Genomic DNA, 22,097 nt, shown 5'->3' with positions numbered 1-22,097 from the left:
GGCCCATGGGGAGAGAGTGCAAGAAGGTTTCTTAAGGATCTTGGTTCCAAGCTCATTGACACCACAAGAGACCCTAGAGCAGCAAGTTTTCTCTTTCAGCGCCTTAGTGTCGCAATCCAGAGGGGGAATGCTCGCTGCATCCTCGGTTCCTGCCCGGCGTCGGAGGAGTTCGAGGAAATCTACAGCCTCTAGGAAGCGAACTTTTTTGTGTGTCCTTTTAATGTTCATTTTTTGTATAAAATCAGATATGTAACTGTATAACCTTCCATAATAAAGTGTACACCATAAAAAAGGGGGGTGGTAGGAGAAGCGAACACTCTTACGTATTCAGAGTTAAATGGCAAGTTTTTCCCTGAATACTCTGTGTTCCCTTCTCTGAGGCTGTGGGTCCCTATAATTGCACCAGAGGTGGTACCCCCCTACTATATAGATGTCTTGTCTAAGACAGGGAAAAAAAAGCTTTTATGAAGCTTTTTTTCATGTGAGGGAAATCTACGAAACCTCTTTACCCATTGCTTTAAAATTTTGACAACGTTGCATTCCAATAGGCGCGTGTTTTTATATACCTACTATATACATGCTTTACCTGTGAAAGGAAAAATATGTTTTTTTAAAAAACAGCGCCATAATTTGGACAAAAGAGCAACACACACTGCAATCTCCGAAAGTTCTTTATCGATTGCCTTGAAATTGTGACACAACGTTCCATTCGAATATGGGTGTGTTTTTATATGCCTATTATATAGATGCCACACCTGTTAAAGGTAAAAACATGCTTTTTTCTTAACTGCGCCATCTGTTGCACGCAATAGCAACTCATGCTATACTAAATATGTTACGATTGCAATTCAATATTTCCCATTGCATTGACAAAATGAATCTTGTACAGATTCCTTTTTTGTGTTTACGTGCAGTGTTAGGAGCGTAAGCAATGGTGGAGAAAACTACTATTGATACACTAGACGTTGTTCAGGCGTTCATAAACAACGAGAACTGCCTCTCCAAATTGAAGTTTTAAAGGAAACCAAAACTAGTGTTGATAAGCGCCTACCTTGAACTAAAAGTAAGAGAACAAGATCCTATCATAAATGAATAGACCTTTGAAACCAGAAGACAAACAGGAAAGTCTAGTCTGTAGCAAAGTAGCGAGTGATTTGGACTCCACTAAAAAGGAACACCTGGGAAGTGATGGTGCGAGTGACACAGGTGAACCTAATGTATGCCTATTGACAGTGAAAATGCGAGAATTAGAAATAAATCGTGAAATCGAAGGGAAACTATAGAAGTAGAGAGAGAAGAAAAAGAGCGAGAAAGAGAAGAAAAGGAGAAAAAGAAGAAAAGAACATAGATTTCATGACAGGGGGAGAAACAGAAGAGAAAGACAGGAGAGAAAGAAAGAAAGAAAGAAAGTTCTTTGCTGCCTCCGAGAAAATAGCTGCCTCATTGGACTGGCCTATGGACAATAAGGCTATTATGATTCAATCACTGCTAACTGGGAAGGCCCAAACAGCGTACTCCACACTGTCCGTAAGTCAGTCTAGTTGTTATGACGCTATCAAGAAGGTAGTGGTGATGGCTTGTCAGTTGGTGCTTGAAGCATATAGACAGAAGTTACGTAACCTTAACAAAACAGCAGAGCACACTTTTAAGAGATTGGCTTGCATTAAGGAACAGTTATTTTATGATTGGTGTGCGTCTTGGAAGGTTGAGACTAAGGAACAGCTGGAACAACTTATCCCGTTGGAAGATTTCAAGTAGTGTCTATCAGATGGTCTGAAAACGCACTTGGAGACACAGCAAGAAGAGACATTGGGTGCTGCGGTCACCATGGCTGAAGAATGTATTTTAACTCATAGGCCCTCTACAAGATATGTTTCCAAGACCAACTCAAGCAGGAGGAGTGAACCATTCCCCATGGTGCCGTGAAGAGAAAACTTCACCCCAGGTAGTCTGAGACGAACAAGCTCAAGGAGAGACAAAGTGTGTTTGACGTGCGGGAAGAAAGAACACGTGTCTGGTAAGTGTAAGAGCAGGGCAGGTAACGACCCGCATAGGGAAGTTATGCTGGTGAGTTATGTGACACTACCAGTTGAAACCCATTCCCTGTGAACAAATAGGAGAGAGAAACCAGGATTGTTTACCCCTATACTTCGAAAGGGTATGTATCGAATGACCAGTATAGCACGTCAGTAGTAATTCTGAGAGATAGTGGAGCAGCCCAATCTCTGATTTTGAAGAGCACATTACCCAAGGAAGTGCCTACTGAAGGAAAGCAAAGTGTCATATTAGGTGGGTTTCTCTCGACTTTGTATGTTGCTGCTCCATGCTCCGACGATGGTGTCAGGTTTGTAACACGACTAAATTTGCCTACTAAGTTAACTCACGTGCTTGAAGAGCAACAAAGATCCTTAATTGAGTTAATAACGCAATATAAGTCTATTATCAGAAATGTTCCGTGTCTGACGTGTCTTGAAGCACGGCGTTATCCTTGAGGTGGGCGGTAAACTGATAAAGCAGCATCCCTACAGACTCAATCCCCGCAAGAAGGAGGTGGTAAGACGTGAGGTGGACTACATGCTTCTACATAATTTATCACCCCAAGTATTAGCCCGTGGTCATCCCCTTTATGAGGATGACTACGGGTATCTGGAGACAGCGTATGTCATCAGCTGTCTCTTAAAACCACGATGGCCATCGTGGCGTTTACAGCAAGTGAAATATAAATTACAGCATAAACTTTAAGGATGCAAATATCCAGTTCTAGAGTGAAATGGTAGTGGGAGTGCCTGTGGTTGGCAGGTCAGGACCTGTCCAAAGATCGCGTAAACACAGGCCCCCTCCAGTGACGGCACGAGGTACCGCGTCACCCAAGGGAAGGCCCTGGTTGGAGGAGACCTTGGTCCCTGGTCTCAGATTGGGCCATTTCGAATGCCAATGAAAACTGTGTGCGATGCCGCTGGCCTAGGCCGCCTCTCGGTGTTCCCAGCATTCAGAACTCATCACTTCACCTTCACTCATTCTGCCCGAAACGCTGCGCGTACTAGTGGCTTTACAAGATTGTAATTACCATATTATGTATCCTCACAATCCCAATTCTTGTATATGCATAAATAAATAAATAAGACGTGAATTCCTTAGCTCTCGGCCAGAAACCAGGAAAACCCGTCTAAACGCGACCTAAAGTTTACCTCGACATCCCAATTTCATCCCGTGCGTCCGTCTACTGAATCCGGTATCGTTTGGGATCAAAGTTAACGAAATACGAGTGATACTGAGAGACAGAAAGTGTAACTCCACACGTGTTCCATGCGGAGTGCAATAGACTGCCCGGGATAATCTTCAGTTATCAATTCCCATGCATCACCATCCATGAGCCTAGCGCTACGTGGGTGGAGAATAGTGGCCTAGCCATTGTTCCCCAGTGTGCTAGATATTTATCGATGTGAAATAACTTAATTACAGCCATTAGTGGGACACAGTCTTTCACGCCACTGCCCTACTCACCTAATTGTATTCACTTAGTTGTGCTTGCGGCGGAAGTTGAGCTTTGGCTCTTTGGTCCCGCCTCTCAACTGTCAATCAACTGGTGTACAGATTCCTGAGCCTACTGGGCTCTATCATATCTATATATGAAACTGTGCATGTAGTCAGCCTCCACCACATCACTTCCTAGTGCATTCCATTTACTAACTACTCTGACACTGAAAAAGTTCTTTCTAACGTCCCTGTGGCTCATTTGGGTACTCAGTTTCCACTTGTGCCCCCCCTTGTTCCCGTACCACCAGTGTTAAACAGATTATCCTTATCTATCTTGTCAATTCCTCTGAGAATTTTGTAGGTAGTAATCACGTCTTTCCTTACTCTTCTGTCTTCCAGAGTCGCGAGGTGCATTTCTCGCAGCCTTTCCTCGTAACTCATGCCTCTTATTTCTGGGCCTAACCTAGTGGCATACCTCTGAACGTTTTCAAGCTGTCTTGTCCTTGACTTGATACGGGCTCCATGATGGGGCCGCATACTCCAGGATTGGTCGTACATATGGGGTATACAAGGTTCTGAATGATTTCTTACGCAGGTTACTGAAGGCAACTCTGACGTTAGCCAGCCTTGCATACGCCCCCAATGTTATTCTTTTTATGTAGGTTTCAGGAGATAGGTTTGGTGTGATATCAACTCTTAGATCTTTCTCGCTGTCCGTTTAATGAAGGACTTCACCCATTCGATATCTTGCGTCTGGCCTCCTGTTTCCACTGCCTAGTTACATTACCTTACAATAACTTGGGTTGAACTTTAGTAGCCATTTGTTGGACCATTCATTCAGTTTGACTAGGCCATCTTGTAGCCTCATACTATCTTCCTCTGTCATAATCCTCATCATAATTTTTGCATCATCAGCAAACAATGAGAGGAACGATTCTAAACCATCTGGGAGATCATTTACGTATATCGGAAACAGTATAGGTCCAAGAATTGAACCTTGCGGAACTCCACTGGTGACACCTCTCCAATCTAAGACCTCCCCCCTTCACAGTGACTCGCTGTCTTCTGTTGCTTAGGTACTCCCTTATCCAATGGAGTACCTTCCCTTTCACTGTAGCCTGCATCTCCAGCTTGTGTACTAGTCTCATATGTGGTACTGTGTCAAAGGCTTTCTGGCAATCCAAAAATATTCAGTCTGCCTGGCCCTCTCTATCTTGCCTGATTTGTGTTACCTGTTCAAAGAATTCAGTTAATCCTGTGAGGCATGATTTGCTTTTCCTGAACCCATGCTGCTGTTGTGTTACAAAGTTCTTTCGCTCCAGATGCTCCACTAGTTTTTTTTCGCTCCACTAGTTTTTTTTTCGGTGTTTCTTCCAGGCTGCACGCTTACAGTGGACAGCCCGAGCACAGTCTGCATTCCACCAGGGAATGCCCTTCCGCCTGCCCTCGGAGGCAGAGCGAGGAATAGAGCTGAGGGCAGCGTCGACGACGGTGTCATGAAAAAGAAGGAGAGAGCGAGGGAGAGGCAGAATGGAGAGGTCGGAAAGAGTAGCACGGAGGGTGATTATGTTCAAGTCAGCCTTGGCAAACTGCCACCTAGGGAAGGAGAGGGGAGGGTGAAAGCGAAAAAGGTAACAAGGATGGGGAAATGGTCACTGTTATGGAGGTCATCAAGAACCCGCCACGTGAAATCAAAGTAAACAGACGACAAGCAGAAAGATCAAGACAGGAAAGGGTGCGAGATCGAGAGTCCACATGAGTGGGTTCTCCAGAACTCAGAAGAGACAGGGAAGAAGAGAGGACGAACGGTTCAAGAAGGAGGTGTTTGTCAGAACATCACCCCAGTTTGTTTGTTTGTCTCAGGTGTTTGTCGGAACATCATCTTAAAGGGTATATCGACAGTTGAAATCACCCAACAGGAGCACAGGCTTCGGCAAGGAGTCCAGTAGGTGCTTAAGATCAGGAAGAGAAAGCGAAAAAATTTGAGCGGAGATAAATGGAACAGACCATATACCATTTAGTCATTTAGACACGAGGTTCAGAACATTAAATAGGCGATTGAAAAAGTAAGGAGACGAAGGGAATGTCAGTACGAATCAAGTGAGCTGCAGAGTTATGAGCCCTAGCAAAAGCTAGGGAAGGGAAAGGGGGGGGGGGGGAGAGAGAGAGAGAAAGGAATAACCACGAAAGGGACCAGGACGAGCACTAAGTATCGGCTCCTGGAGACATACACAAGGTGGTAAAAACTGTGTAATCAGAAGTTGGCATGAAATCCACGAATATTCCATTGAAGAATAGACATTGTCAAAAAGAGAGAGGACAGCAACAGAGAACAATGAAGAAACAAAGGAAAAGAAGAACACAACATATTATATAAGCTCAGGTCAGTGAAAATCAGGGTTAGGGGGCATGGGTAAACCTAATAGGGATGGAGTACAGGGAGCAGGAGGTCAGACCAGAGGCAGACGGACAGGTTCCGGAGGAGGGGAAGACAACCAAGAGGGGCAGTCAAGGACGGCAGGAGGAGGGGGGGGGTGCATAAACCTGGGAGCGCACTTCAGCAGGAGCAGCAACCGAGAGGGAATCACGAGCTAAAGAAACCGCCATAGCTGGGACAGGGGGCCGACCACTGAAATGGTAGGGGACGGAGCGAGAGAGTCAGTGGGGGGGGGGGGCAAGGATGAAAGCGATGCCTTCTTACCCACCTGGGAGGAGGAAGGAGAGGAGCCAGGCTTACGTTTCTGACTCAAAGAGAACGGTGTTCCAGCAACAACATACTGGGAGACAGACTCAATTGTCTAAACAGGAGAAGAAGAACAGGAGAGAACACCATGAAGATTACTGGGAGGATGATGGACAACAGGCTGGACAGACAGGCGGAGTGGAGGACCAAGAGACTGGGGGGAGGGGAAGGAAGAAGGATGGGGGGTGACATGGAAAAGAAGACACAGGAGACATGGCAGAATTTGGAGGAAGGGGGAAAACACCAGATGGAGAACCTGGAGGGAGACACCACGGGACAGATCGTAAAGGAACAGCGTAGGAAGCTGGTCCGGGTCTAAGGCCTGGAAACTGTAATCACTAAAGTGTTAACTATATCTTGTTAGGCAAGTTATCTGTGTGATAGCGTCATTTAACGTAATTCATCTTGATTGATTAACTGTCTGTGTGACAGGAATTAATGTAATTACTCACTGATTGTTTAATTGTCTTTGTAACAGAGTAGTTACTGTGAAGAATTACTGTTTTGATAGATTGACTGTCTGAGTGACAGATTGTACTTAACGTAAATTATCTCGGATAACTATCTAGGTGACTGCAGTTAACGTAATTAATTAATCTAATTAAGTAATTGTTTATTACGATTTAATTGAATGTAATCAATTGTTCTTCTCTATGTAATAGAACTTTAACCTAATTGGTTAATTGTCTTTAATTGCTTGCCGTCCATAGAAGCATGTATAAACGTAATTAATTTTATATACTGAAGACTGTCTCAGTGATAAGTTTTCTTTTGTTTGATTGTTTTGTTATTGGTTTGGATTGTTCCAATTGTTTTCTATTGCATGTATTTTTATTGCAATTGACTCCGAGTGGATACAGGTGCTTAGTTAGCTCATGTTGTCCTTCCTTAGCCGTGGAAGAGAGGTGAGACGTGCTCTCATTATACCAGCCGAGAGCGGTGGGATGTCATCCAACTGCATTGGCATTGTTAGCTGTGAAGTGTCACTCAGGACATTAACGTATCGCTAAATTGTTGTCCCTTGAATATTATTATGTTTTGTTAATAAACTGTTGTCGTTGCCAAATAAGTGACTTTATGCCAATACCTTTCAAGTGTACTGTCTTTAATCATTGTCCTCTATAAGCTGCTCCAGATATCTTGCACTTAATCTGTGTCGGCTGCTAGATTCGAACCTAGTGAAAGGCCAGTCACTGAATATATATAATTTCGGTGTGAGAACCTCATAGTTACTCTTAAGATTCCTACAAGCAATTGAGGAGCTAACAACCTAGTGGATAGGAGTACCAGGAAATTGGACTCTACCGGATGCTCTCGCCTATATTTCATTTGGAAGTTATAATCTCACATCTGATACTTTACATGATTACTTCTGTGCAGTCCTTCTGTCTGAGATCAAAATCTCACACCCCGATCTTCTAGTACCCGAGCCTGGTAATGAGCTAAGGTTATGCATAGATTACAGACAGGTTAACAATGTCATAGTATCACTCAGTGAAGAGTGATAATTATTAAATAATTATATTATTATAACATTTATTATAATAATAATTGTTAATTGCATTTAATAAATATAATAATTGCATTTAATAAATATAATAATTGCATTTAATAAATATCACTCTTCCTTCTGCTTGGTCTTGACGGAAGCCGACCTCGGTTGAAGGAGGGCTGTGATTATCTCTGTCTGGAACCCGTAGGTGCGGGACCGGGACGTCCACCAACCCTTGAACTATATGTTTAACACATGTCTAACCCTGTCTGTCCATGGAGGACAGAAGAAAATGTATATATGCTGGTTAGCATTGGAAATGTGTGGCCACGTCTGTGGTAGAAAATAATAATAATAAAAAAAACCTCATGGGACTCGTGCAGTCCCAAGCTCTGCTTCAGGAAGCTGGGGTCGTTCTTGCCCTTGCTGTGGTGGTTCTTCTCCGGCCCCGACCACGGCGGTCTCCGGGTTTGGGGTCCCTGCGCCTTCTTTTACCAACTTCAAGGTCAATTCCGGAGCTCACAGTTCCTGTGACGACGATGGAACAAATCGTATTGGCGTTTGCCTTTCCATTGGAGACCTTCGGCGCCGTGGAGAGGGGGAACCTGCTACATGGGAAATAGCTTCTTCTCCATATCAACCTACCCTGGCTTTGCGCCCTGGAGAGGCCACTCCAGACCGTCAACCAGAGAGAAACTCCATAGTCTCCCGAGACTGATGGATGCCTATTACTAGTAGCTAATACATATCCACTTCCCAGGATAAAAGTGTGTATTGATACCATTGGTACATCCACCTTCCTCATTAAGTTCGAGCTCCTCAAGGGATAATGGCAGGTACCTCTGACAGAGCGTGCCAAACCTATTTCTGCTTTTGTAACTCCTGATGGTCTTTCTGAGTGTCAAGTGATGCCATTTGAAATGAAAAATGTCGTCTCTATATTTCAGCGATTGATGGCTATTATATTACACGACGTAGAGAATGCAATGGTCAACATAGATGACGTGTTGATTTACGACTCAAACTGAGAAGACCATTTACGACATCTGGACGCATTTCTTTTGGCTATTCAACAAGCTCGGTTGATAGTCAATCTGCATAAGTCGGAATTTGTTATAACCTCTTATCTTTTTAGAACATGTGGTTAGTGGAGAATGATCGGCCCTAAGAACAGCAACGTAGAAGCCGTCGTTCAGAATCCGACCCCTTCAACACATAAGGAGGTTCTGCGGGTCCGGGGTATGGCTGGATTTTACCCTAAGTTCATTTCTAAACTCTCAACTATTGCAATGCCTGTGGCAAAGAGGCATTGCAATAGGCTTTGCTCCCTCCTGAAGAAGGGAGCAAAGTTCGTGTGGACCAAGTACTGTCTGATAGATTTTGGAAGCCAAAAAGCCGTACTGAAATCATCTCCTATTCTCATGTCCCCTAATTTCGAGGACAGATTCATATTAACCGTTGATGCTTTAGATTACAGTATCGGGTCAGTGTTATCACAGAAGAATTCAAAAGGGGTAGAACACCTTGTGGCTTATTATTCCAAGAAATTAAGTGATTGTCAACGAAACTATTCAGTGATAGAGAAAGAGACATTGGCCCTGGTGAGCGCTGTTCAACACTTTGACGTTTATTTGACGAGTAATGGTCATCCAATTTTGGTCAAATCTGACCATAATCCTTTAATGTTATTAGGAATTAGTGAGTCACTCGCGCGTCATGTAAACGACGTAGTAACGCCCACGTTATGATGTGAGCGTGGATCACTAATTCCTCTGAGCTGCAGTAGTAGTCAGGGGAAAATTTAAAATTCCAGTTTGGCAGCAGGATTCTGCTTCTGGAAACTTTCCTTATTAAGACTCCTCAATAGCTCCGTCGATAAAGCTTCTGCCTCACACACGTGAGGTCCACGGTTCGAGTCTCCTAGAGTCCAGGTGAAGGGAATTACATGTTATATTATTATTCTATCTTCCTATAAGTAAACAATTTACTGGAAATTTGAATTAACTAACCCAACTATAAGTGTATAAAACATTTGTGAGTAAGGCATTTTAATTTTAATTTATGTAGACATAAAAAATAATTTACCTCAAAAACTGAATTCCATGGTTTGCAAGCAGTAAACTGTTGAAGTTCCTGTCGAAATGAGCATTGAGTCACTCCATCATTGTCAGTTCCAGTTACTCTCAGTCTGATCACACCCTGTATAAATAAGAGTTACAGTTTAATCACTAACATTTATTAATGAAAGTAACATGCTAACATTTAAGCGACGTAGGTCTCACGTGCTTCAATTGGGAATAAGAATATCATTTAAGAAAAACAATTTTCACAGCAAGCACTTACCTGTTAGAGGGCAGACCACCAGGGAGACCACAGAGAAAACAAATAACATATATTATATGTAAATGGTAACAAGAAGAGAACACTAACTGCTGACATGAATATTCTCCATGTCTTTAATCTTCATTGTATGACAGAGAAAATCAGCCAAGTCCCTCATAAGTCATCCACTTTCCTCACACTATTTCCCTCAAAAGTCCAATACTTGACTCCTGGTCAACTACTTGACTCCTGGTCGACTACTTGACTCCTGGTCAACTACTTGACTCCTGGTCAACTACTTGACTCCTGGTCAACTACTTGACTCCTGGTCAACTACTTGACTCCTGGTCATATACTTGACTCCTGGTCAACTACTTGACTCCTGGTCAACTACTTGACTCCTGGTCAACTACTTGACTCCTGGTCAACTACTTGACTCCTGGTCATATACTTGACTCCTGGTCAACTACTTGACTCCTGGTCAACTACTTGACTCCTGGTCATATACTTGATTCCTGGTCAACTACTTGACTCCTGGTCATATACTTGACTCCTGGTCAACTACTTGACTCCTGGTCAACTACTTGACTCCTGGTCAACTACTTGACTCCTGGTCAACTACATGACTCCTGGTCAACTACTTGACTCCTGGTCGACTACTTGACTCCTGGTCAACTACTTGACTCCTGGTCAACTACTTGACTCCTGGTCGACTACTTGACTCCTGGTCAACTACTTGACTCCTGGTCAACTACTTGACTCCTGGTCGACTACTTGACTCCTGGTCAACTACTTGACTCCTGGTCGACTACTTGACTCCTGGTCGACTACTTGACTCCTGGTCAACTACTTGACTCCTGGTCAACTACTTGACTCTTGGTCAACTACTTGACTCCTGGTCAACTACTTGACTCCTGGTCAACTAATTGACTCCTGGTCGACTACTTGACTCCTGGTCAACTACTTGACTCCTGGTCATATACTTGACTCCTGGTCAACTACTTGACTCCTGGTCATATACTTGACTCCTGGTCAACTACTTGACTCCTGGTCAACTACTTGACTCCTGGTCAACTACTTGACTCCTGGTCAACTACTTGACTCCTGGTCAACTACTTGACTCCTGGTCAACTACTTGACTCCTGGTCGACTACTTGACTCCTGGTCGACTACTTGACTCCTGGTCAACTACTTGACTCTTGGTCGACTACTTGACTCCTGGTCGACTACTTGACTCCTGGTCAACTACTTGACTCCTGGTCAACTACTTGACTCCTGGTCAACTACTTGATTCCTGGTCAACTACTTGACTCCTGGTCAACTAATTGACTCCTGGTCGACTACTTGACTCCTGGTCAACTACTTGACTCCTGGTCAACTACTCGACTCCTGGTCAACTACTTGACTCCTGGTCAACTACTTGACTCCTGGTCAACTACTTGACTCCTGGTCAACTACTTGACTCCTGGTCATATACTTGACTCCTGGTCATATACTTGACTCCTGGTCATATACTTGACTCCTGGTCAACTACTTGACTCCTCGTCAACTACTTGACTCCTGGTCATATACTTGACTCCTGGTCAACTATTTGACTCCTGGTCAACTACTTGACTCCTGGTCAACTACTTGACTCCTGGTCATATACTTGACTCCTGGTCAACTACTTGACTCCTGGTCATATACTTGACTCCTGGTCAACTACTTGACTCCTGGTCATATACTTGACTCCTGGTCAACTACTTGACTCCTGGTCAACTACTTGACTCCTGGTCATATACTTGACTCCTGGTCAACTACTTGACTCCTGGTCAACTACTTGACTCCTGGTCAACTGCTTGACTCCTGGTCAACTACTTGACTCCTGGTCAACTACTTGACTCCTGGTCAACTACTTGACTCCTGGTCATATACTTGACTCCTGGTCATATACTTGACTCCTGGTCATATACTTGACTCCTGGTCATATACTTGACTCCTGGTCAACTACTTGACTCCTCGTCAACTACTTGACTCCTGGTCATATACTTGACTCCTGGTCAACTATTTGACTCCTGGTCAACTACTTGACTCCTGGTCAACTACTTGACTCCTGGTCGACTACTTGACTCCTGGTCAACTACTTGACTCCTGGTCAACTACTTGACTCCTGGTCAACTACTTGACTCCTGGTCAACTACTTGACTCCTGGTCATATACTTGACTCCTGGTCATATACTTGACTCCTGGTCATATACTTGACTCCTGGTCATATACTTGACTCCTGGTCAACTACTTGACTCCTCGTCAACTACTTGACTCCTGGTCATATACTTGACTCTTGGTCAACTATTTGACTCCTGGTCAACTACTTGACTCCTGGTCAACTACTTGACTCCTGGTCATATACTTGACTCCTGGTCATATACTTGACTCCTGGTCATATACTTGACTCCTGGTCAACTACTTGACTCCTGGTCATATACTTGACTCCTGGTCAACTACTTGACTCCTGGTCAACTACTTGACTCCTGGTCATATACTTGACTCCTGGTCAACTACTTGACTCCTGGTCAACTACTTGACTCCTGGTCAACTACTTGACTCCTGGTCAACTACTTGACTCCTGGTCAACTACTTGACTCCTGGTCAACTACTTGACTCCTGGTCAACTACTTGACTCCTGGTCAACTACTTGACTCCTGGTCAACTACTTGACTCCTGGTCAACTACTTGACTCCTGGTCATATACTTGACTCCTGGTCATATACTTGACTCCTGGTCACATACTTGACTCCTGGTCATATACTTGACTCCTGGTCAACTACTTGACTCCTCGTCAACTACTTGACTCCTGGTCATATACTTGACTCCTGGTCAACTATTTGACTCCTGGTCAACTACTTGACTCCTGGTCAACTACTTGACTCCTGGTCATATACTTGACTCCTGGTCATATACTTGACTCCTGGTCGTATACTTGACTCCTGGTCAACTACTTGACTCCTGGTCATATACTTGACTCCTGGTCAACTACTTGACTCCTGGTCAACTACTTGACTCCTGGTCATATACTTGACTCCTGGTCAACTACTTGACTCCTGGTCAACTACTTGACTCCTGGTCAACTACTTGACTCCTGGTCAACTACTTGACTCCTGGTCAACTACTTGACTCCTGGTCAACTACTTGACTCCTGGTCATATACTTGACTCCTGGTCATATACTTGACTCCTGGTCATATACTTGACTCCTGGTCATATACTTGACTCCTGGTCAACTACTTGACTCCTCGTCAACTACTTGACTCCTGGTCATATACTTGACTCCTGGTCAACTATTTGACTCCTGGTCAACTACTTGACTCCTGGTCAACTACTTGACTCCTGGTCATATACTTGACTCCTGGTCATATACTTGACTCCTGGTCATATACTTGACTCCTGGTCAACTACTTGACTCCTGGTCATATACTTGACTCCTGGTCAACTACTTGACTCCTGGTCAACTACTTGACTCCTGGTCAACTACTTGACTCCTGGTCAACTACTTGACTCCTGGTCAACTACTTGACTCCTGGTCAACTACTTGACTCCTGGTCAACTACTTGACTCCTGGTCAACTACTTGACTCCTGGTCATATACTTGACTCCTGGTCAACTACTTGACTCCTGGTCAAATTCTTGACTCCTGGTCAACTACTTGACTCCTCGTCAACTACTTGACTCCTGGTCATATACTTGACTCCTGGTCAACTACTTGACTCCTGGTCAACTACTTGACTCCTGGTCAACTACTTGACTCCTGGTCATATACTTGACTCCTGGTCATATACTTGACTCCTGGTCATATACTTGACTCCTGGTCAACTACTTGACTCCTGGTCAACTACTTGACTCCTGGTCAACTACTTGACTCCTGGTCAACTACTTGACTCCTGGTCATATACTTGACTCCTGGTCAACTACTTGACTCCTGGTCAACTACTTGACTCCTGGTCAACTACTTGACTCCTGGTCATATACTTGACTCCTGGTCATATACTTGACTCCTGGTCATATACTTGACTCCTGGTCATATACTTGACTCCTGGTCAACTACTTGACTCCTCGTCAACTACTTGACTCCTGGTCATATACTTGACTCCTGGTCAACTATTTGACTCCTGGTCAACTACTTGACTCCTGGTCAACTACTTGACTCCTGGTCGACTACTTGACTCCTGGTCGACTACTTGACTCCTGGTCAACTACTTGACTCCTGGTCAACTACTTGACTCCTGGTCAACTACTTGACTCCTGGTCAACTACTTGACTCCTGGTCAACTAATTGACTCCTGGTCGACTACTTGACTCCTGGTCAACTACTTGACTCCTGGTCAACTACTTGACTCCTGGTCAACTACTTGACTCCAGGTCAACTACTTGACTCCTGGTCAACTACTTGACTCCTGGTCAACTACTTGACTCCTGGTCATATACTTGACTCCTGGTCAACTACTTGACTCCTGGTCAACTACTTGACTCCTGGTCAACTACTTGACTCCTGGTCAACTACTTGACTCCTGGTCATATATTTGACTCCTGGTCAACTACTTGACTCCTGGTCATATACTTGACTCCTGGTCAACTACTTGACTCCTGGTCAACTACTTGACTCCTGGTCAACTACTTGACTCCTGGTCAACTACTTGACTCCTGGTCAACTACTTGACTCCTGGTCAATTACTTGACTCCTGGTCAACTACTTGACTCCTGGTCAACTACTTGACTCCTGGTCAACTACTTGACTCCTGGTCAACTACTTGACTCCTGGTCATATACTTGACTCCTGGTCATATACTTGACTCCTGGTCATATACTTGACTCCTGGTCAACTACTTGACTCCTCGTCAACTACTTGACTCCTGGTCATATACTTGACTCTTGGTCAACTATTTGACTCCTGGTCAACTACTTGACTCCTGGTCAACTACTTGACTCCTGGTCATATACTTGACTCCTGGTCATATACTTGACTCCTGGTCATATACTTGACTCCTGGTCAACTACTTGACTCCTGGTCATATACTTGACTCCTGGTCAACTACTTGACTCCTGGTCAACTACTTGACTCCTGGTCATATACTTGACTCCTGGTCAACTACTTGACTCCTGGTCAACTACTTGACTCCTGGTCAACTGCTTGACTCCTGGTCAACTACTTGACTCCTGGTCAACTACTTGACTCCTGGTCAACTACTTGACTCCTGGTCATATACTTGACTCCTGGTCATATACTTGACTCCTGGTCATATACTTGACTCCTGGTCATATACTTGACTCCTGGTCAACTACTTGACTCCTCGTCAACTACTTGACTCCTGGTCATATACTTGACTCCTGGTCAACTATTTGACTCCTGGTCAACTACTTGACTCCTGGTCAACTACTTGACTCCTGGTCATATACTTGACTCCTGGTCATATACTTGACTCCTGGTCATATACTTGACTCCTGGTCAACTACTTGACTCCTGGTCAACTACTTGACTCCTGGTCAACTACTTGACTCCTGGTCAACTACTTGACTCCTGGTCAACTACTTGACTCCTGGTCAACTACTTGACTCCTGGTCAACTACTTGACTCCTGGTCAACTACTTGACTCCTGGTCATATACTTGACTCCTGGTCAACTACTTGACTCCTGGTCAACTACTTGACTCCTGGTCAACTACTTGACTCCTGGTCAACTACTTGACTCCTGGTCAACTACTTGACTCCTGGTCAACTACTTGACTCCTGGTCAACTACTTGACTCCTGGTCATATACTTGACTCCTGGTCAACTACTTGACTCCTGGTCAACTACTTGACTCCTGGTCAACTACTTGACTCCTGGTCAACTACTTGACTCCTGGTCAACTACTTGACTCCTGGTCAACTACTTGACTCCTGGTCATATACTTGACTCCTGGTCATATACTTGACTCCTGGTCATATACTTGACTCCTGGTCATATACTTGACTCCTGGTCAACTACTTGACTCCTCGTCAACTACTTGACTCCTGGTCATATACTTGACTCCTGGTCAACTATTTGACTCCTGGTCAACTACTTGACTCCTGGTCAACTACTTGACTCCTGGTCATATACTTGACTCCTGGTCATATACTTGACTCCTGGTCATATACTTGACTCCTGGTCAACTACTTGACTCCTGGTCAACTACTTGACTCCTGGTCAACTACTTGACTCCTGGTCAACTACTTGACTCCTGGTCAACTACTTGACTCCTGGTCAACTACTTGACAGCCAGTCTTCTGCCTTACAAATGACAATCAAACTTGAAGATAATATACTACCACTCAAATAATCGAGTACCTCACAGATGGTCATCTTCCTCATTAAACGTTTACTACCTCACATCAGGGAAGCTTCACCACAACCTTGTCAGCACACTCTCCTAGTATCCTCAGCACTACCCTTCCCCCCTTCCCCGCACACTCTAAACTCTACTACTTCTGTATGCATCAGTGTGTATCTCCTGTGTATCAATGTGTATCTCCTATGTATCAATGTGTATCTCCTATGTATCAATGTGTATCTCCTATGTATCAATGTGTATCTCCTATGTATCAATGTGTATCTCCTATGTATCAATGTGTATCTCCTATGTATCAATGTGTATCTCCTATGTATCAATGTGTATCTCCTATGTATCAATGCGTATCTCCTATGTATCAATTTGTTGGCTAAAGTCCTCAATTTTCATAACCTATACAATGTTCTGATAATAACACCTCGGTAATTGTTTACCCAAACCATTAACCCTAACAAAGTGAATGATTTAGTATGATATTAACTACAAAGAGCGTTCTCTACTCTATACTAACCAACAGGTTAACACTATAGAGCCTTCACTTGTATTCTAATTAACAAGCTCCCACTAAAGAGTGTTCTCATGTATACTAACCAACAAGCTCACACTATAGAGCACTCTCATGTATACTAACCAACAACCTCACTCTATAGAGAACTCTCATGTATACTAACCAACAAGCTCACACTATAGAGCACTCTTATATGTACTAACCAACAAGCTCACTCTATAGAGCACTCTCATGTATACTAACCAACAAGCTCACTCTATAGAGCACTCTCATGTATACTAACCAACAAGCTCACACTATAGAGCACTCTCATGTATACTAACCAACAAGCTCACACTATAGAGCACTCTCATGTATACTAACTAACAAGCTCACACTATAGAGCACTCTCATGTATACTAACCAACAAGCTCACTCTATAGAGCACTCTCATGTATACTAACCAACAAGCTCACTCTATAGAGCACTCTCATGTATACTAACCAACAAGCTCACACTATAGAGCACTCTCATGTATACTAACCAACAAGCTCACACTATAGAGCACTCTCATGTATACTAACCAACAAGCTCACACTATAGAGCACTCTCATGTATACTAACCAACAAGTTCACAATAAAAATTTAATGATACTATATTTTAATTACATGTAAATAAAATCTAATTAAGTTTAACTTAAAATATATATTTTAAATGGTGAGAATAAAAAAGTTAGAAAATGGCCAGTTATAGCGCAATACATTAACTACAAACTTTATTTCATAGGCGAAAGAACGCACAGATAGATGGATAGATGTATAGTTAGGTGCATGGAAAGAAAGATGGATGGATATATAGATGGATAGATTGATGGATGGATATATAGATGGATAGATTGATGGATGGATATATAGATGGATAGATTGATAGATGGATAGGTGCATGGATATATGGATTGATTGATGAGTAGATGAGTAGATGGATGGATAGATAAATTGATAGATAAATTGATAGAATGATAGATATAATGAGAAAATGATAGATATAATGATAGATAGATGGATATAGTTGATTGATAGACAGTTATATACATAAATCAATAGATAGACTGATTGAAAGACAGAGGAAAACACAGATGATTGAATAGATATTGATATGGACAGAGGGACAGATAGATATATGGATAGATAGGCAGATGGATGGATAGATAGAGCAGTAGGAGAGATGGGAAACAGTCTCAGAAAATGCTGAGAAACCCTCCTACTCTACTGTAATTTGAATCTCCTTATCACGTCACCAGCCTCCAGCTTCGCGTCACATCTCAAGAACATCCCACCTCGCATGTTTAGGTCGGTCTTATCTATTCTTCTCAGTAAATTCCCTAGTCTATCAAAATCAGCTGTACGGAAATCTGCCACTTTATCAAATAATTTTCTGCCACATCGGTTTCATTCTAGGTTAAATCTAATTGTCTTGTGATCACTGTTCCTTAGCTCTCTCCATATTTCATTATCATTTATTTTTGTCTCTCTGTTAGTTATCACTATCTAAAATACTATTTTCCCGTGGTTGTTTCTTGAAATGTATTTTTAGGAACCATTTATCAACTAGTTCTATAAATCTTCTGCTTTGGTACTCCGTTTTGTTAATGCAGTTTATTCGATTACAATTAAAACTTACCCGTAACATATACACTGACCAAGATGCCAGATATTTGCTTCCATTTTCTCGAAGTTTCATGGACTGTATGTCTCTTATTATTAGATAATTATTATTTTAATATAATTCAAACAAAATAGTCTCTGTCGGCTCAGTTTTGATCCTCTCTCTAACACTACAATACAAAAAAGTTCCCTGACTCATATGGATACTCCCACTCCTCGTCTCATCTGTTTATCTGTATGAAATTAAATCCCTTAATTTGTTGTTCAGCTAGTAGTACCTTGTTTTCTACATTGATCTACGTTTAAGCTATTGCAATACCATCTAGCCATTCTGCACGGATAAGAGCACTATATCAACTATTTTGTTTCTAAGACTCCTACTGTTTGTGTAGGAGTCTTAAAAATACCTTACACGATGCTTGCAAGCTCACGACAATCTCAGAGAACCATCTGACACCAGCGAGTTCCAAATGTTGCTGAGCGTGCAAATCATCGTACCGTTTGATGTGGAGAGGAGACCGAAACCTTATGTTCACCTAATCCAAAAGTTTATTCCACACAAGTTATATACTAAAAATTGGAAAACACAGTGTCGGAATTGTTGGCTAAAACGAACTTAGTAGCAAAACTGCACACTGCACTGCAGTTCCTCAGCAACAGGACCAGGTAAGCAACAAGGTCAGGACAGGTTTTGTCTTTGATGAATGTTCCACCCAAAGAATAGTCGCCAAAAGAGTGGTAGAAAAAAAGGAACTTTAAATTGTGGCATGGGTCACTTTGAACATTTTTGAATTCCTGACTATCTCAGGACCCCAAGCTTACGACGTAGTGGAGCCCCACGTCAGCTGCGAAAATTATTATAGGTCTATTCAGGATAGAATATAAGAGATAAAGCCATCTGCTTTACAACATTTGAAAGCTAACATATCAATTTATCTGTTAAACATATTATCGCTAAAGTTATCTGGGACATAGGGTTTCTGACTGGATCAGATTATTAGCATACTTATATACTTAAAAAGATGAAAATACAGAGCAATCATTTGTAACATTTTTGCACACAGTAATCTTCTGACGGGCACGTACTCAGGCTCAATACGTCAACCCCTGAATATAAAGTACTTAGTAAAAATATATTAGTAGCCACACTTGGCACAGAACAGTCTGCCTTAGAAGTAACCCAGTTGGGTGATGCAGGATTAGAGTGAGCAAGCTCTGGGAACAGGAAACCACTAGGATACAGATGATCAAACCTAACCCCGACGTCACCCAAGCCCCTAGTCACCGAAACTGTGTTTTTCAAGTGTTTTTCATGTGAAGGAAATCTTCGAAACGTCTTTACCGATTGCTTTGAAATTTTGACAAAACTTGGCATTCGAATTGGCACAGGTTTTAAAGACCCACTGTATACATGCCTCACCAGTGACAGGAAAAAACAGGCTTTAAAAAAAAACAGCGCCATCTGTTGGACGTAACAGCAACTCATGCTGTAATCTCCACAAGTTCTTCAATGATTGCTTTAAAATTCTGACACAACGTTCCATTCGAATACGTGCATGTTTATATATCTACTAAATAGATGCCACACCTGTGACAGGTAAAAACTTGCTTATTTTGAAAAACAGTGCAATCTGTTGCACATAATGGGAACACATGCTATACAACCCGTTCTCGCACTTTCTTACAGTCAATATTGACTTATTAAATACGTGCATATGTGACATACTAAACATACTAGTTTACCTTGAAAAGCTTCATAGAAAACACTGACCTTACCTAACCTTCTTAGTATGTTAAGATAAGCATCTTATTGCTTCATAATTACAATTATTACTTAACCTATACCTATAATAGGTTAAGTAGTAATTGTAATTACAAAGCAATAAGATGCTTATCTTAACATACTAAGAAGGTTAGGTAATGTCGGTGTTTTCTATGAAGCTTTTCAAGGTAAACTAGTATGTTTAGTATGTCACATATGCACGTATTTAATAAGTCAATAATGACTATACGAAAGTGCAAGAACGGGTTGTGCTATACTATATATGTCACGATTCCATTAAAATTTTCCGATGGCATTGATAAATTGAGTTGTCATAGATTTCAATTTATTTTCGTTTTGATTTCATTATTTTGTGTGACATTGCACTGGAATTGAGCTGTGTTTTTCACCATACCATTTATTTCCTAAGTATAAGTATAGATGTCATGCCTGTGATAGGTAAAAACATTTTTTTTAAGGAACAGTGCCATCTGTACTCACCTAACCTAACTCACCTAATTGTACTTGCGAGGTTTGAGCTTTGTCCTTTTGGTCCCGCCTCTCAACTGTCAGTCAACTGATGTACAGAGTCCTGAGCCTACTGGGCTCTATCATATCTACATTTGAAACTGTGTATGGAGTCAGCCTCCACCACATCACTGCCTAATGCATTCCATCTGTTAACTATTCTGACACTGAAAAAGTTCATTCTGACGTCTCTGTGGCTCATCTGGGTATTAAGTTTCTACCTGTGTCCCCAAGTTCATGTCCCACCCGTGCTGAAGAGTTTGTCTTTGTCCACCCTGTCAGTTCTCCTGAGAATTTTGTATGTGCTTATCATGTCTCCCCTTACTCTTCTGTTTTCCACGGACGTGAGGTTCAGCTCCTTTAGCCTTTCCTCGTAGCTCATACCTCTCAGTTCCGGGACGATCTGGTGGCATATCGCTGAATCTTCTCTAACTTTGTCTTATGTTTAACTAGGTATGGACTCCAGGCTGGAGCTGCATATTCCAGGATTGGTCTGACATAAGTGGCATACAGGGTCCTGAGCGATTCCTTACACAAGTTTCTATAGGCAGTTTTTATGTTGGCCAGTCTAGCATATGCCGCTGATGATATCCTTTTGATGTAGGGTCTCTGGGGACAAGTTCGGTGTGATATCAAACCCCAGATCTTTCTCTCTATTTGACTCTTGCAAGATTACACCTCCCAGATGGTACCTTGTTTTCAGCCTCCTGTTCCCTTCGCCTAATTTCATTACCTTACACTTTCCTGAGTTGAACTTTAGCAGCCATTTTCTAGACCATTCCTCCAGTTTGTCCAGGTCATCCTGTAGTCTCTGTCTATCTTCATCCGTCTTGATTCTTCTCATAATCTTTGCATTATCAGCAAACATTGAGAGGAATGAGTCTATATCCTCTGGAAGATCATTTACATATATTAGAAACAGGACGGGTCCAAGTACTGAGCCCTGTGGGACTCCGATGTTGACATCTCGCCACTCTGATGTCTCCCCCTCACCGTTACTCGCTGTTTCCTGTTGCTTAAGTACTCCCTTATCCATTGGAGCACCTTCCCTTTTACTCCTGCCTGTTGCTCCAACTTTTTTAACAGCATTTCATGGGGTACTGTGTCAAAGGCTTTCTGGCAGTCCAGGAAAATGCAGTCGGCCCACCCTTCTCTTTTCTGCCAAATTTTTGTTGCCTGGTCATATAATTATAATAAACGATTTACCTTCTCTGAACCCATGTTGGTGGTGTGTTACAAAGTTATTTCCCTCCAGATGCCCTAGAAGCCTTTTCCTCAC

At 42.6% G+C, this 22,097-nt stretch overlaps 1 protein-coding gene across 1 annotated transcript in view; it reads right to left on the bottom strand.

Moving 5' to 3' along the window:
* The window catches only part of LOC138369226 (extended synaptotagmin-2-like), a 300,187-nt gene that overhangs the window by 96,599 nt on the left and 181,491 nt on the right, over positions 1 to 22,097 (bottom strand). The window contains exon 7 of the mRNA XM_069332167.1: positions 9,798 to 9,911. Within this exon, the coding sequence (XP_069188268.1) occupies positions 9,798 to 9,911 (114 nt within the window). The remainder of the gene's footprint in view (positions 1 to 9,797; positions 9,912 to 22,097) is intronic.

This window comes from Procambarus clarkii, chromosome 27, assembly GCF_040958095.1.
Source record: "Procambarus clarkii isolate CNS0578487 chromosome 27, FALCON_Pclarkii_2.0, whole genome shotgun sequence".
Taxonomy (NCBI): Eukaryota; Metazoa; Arthropoda; class Malacostraca; order Decapoda; family Cambaridae; genus Procambarus; species Procambarus clarkii.
This window is presented reverse-complemented; position numbering and strand designations above follow the sequence as displayed.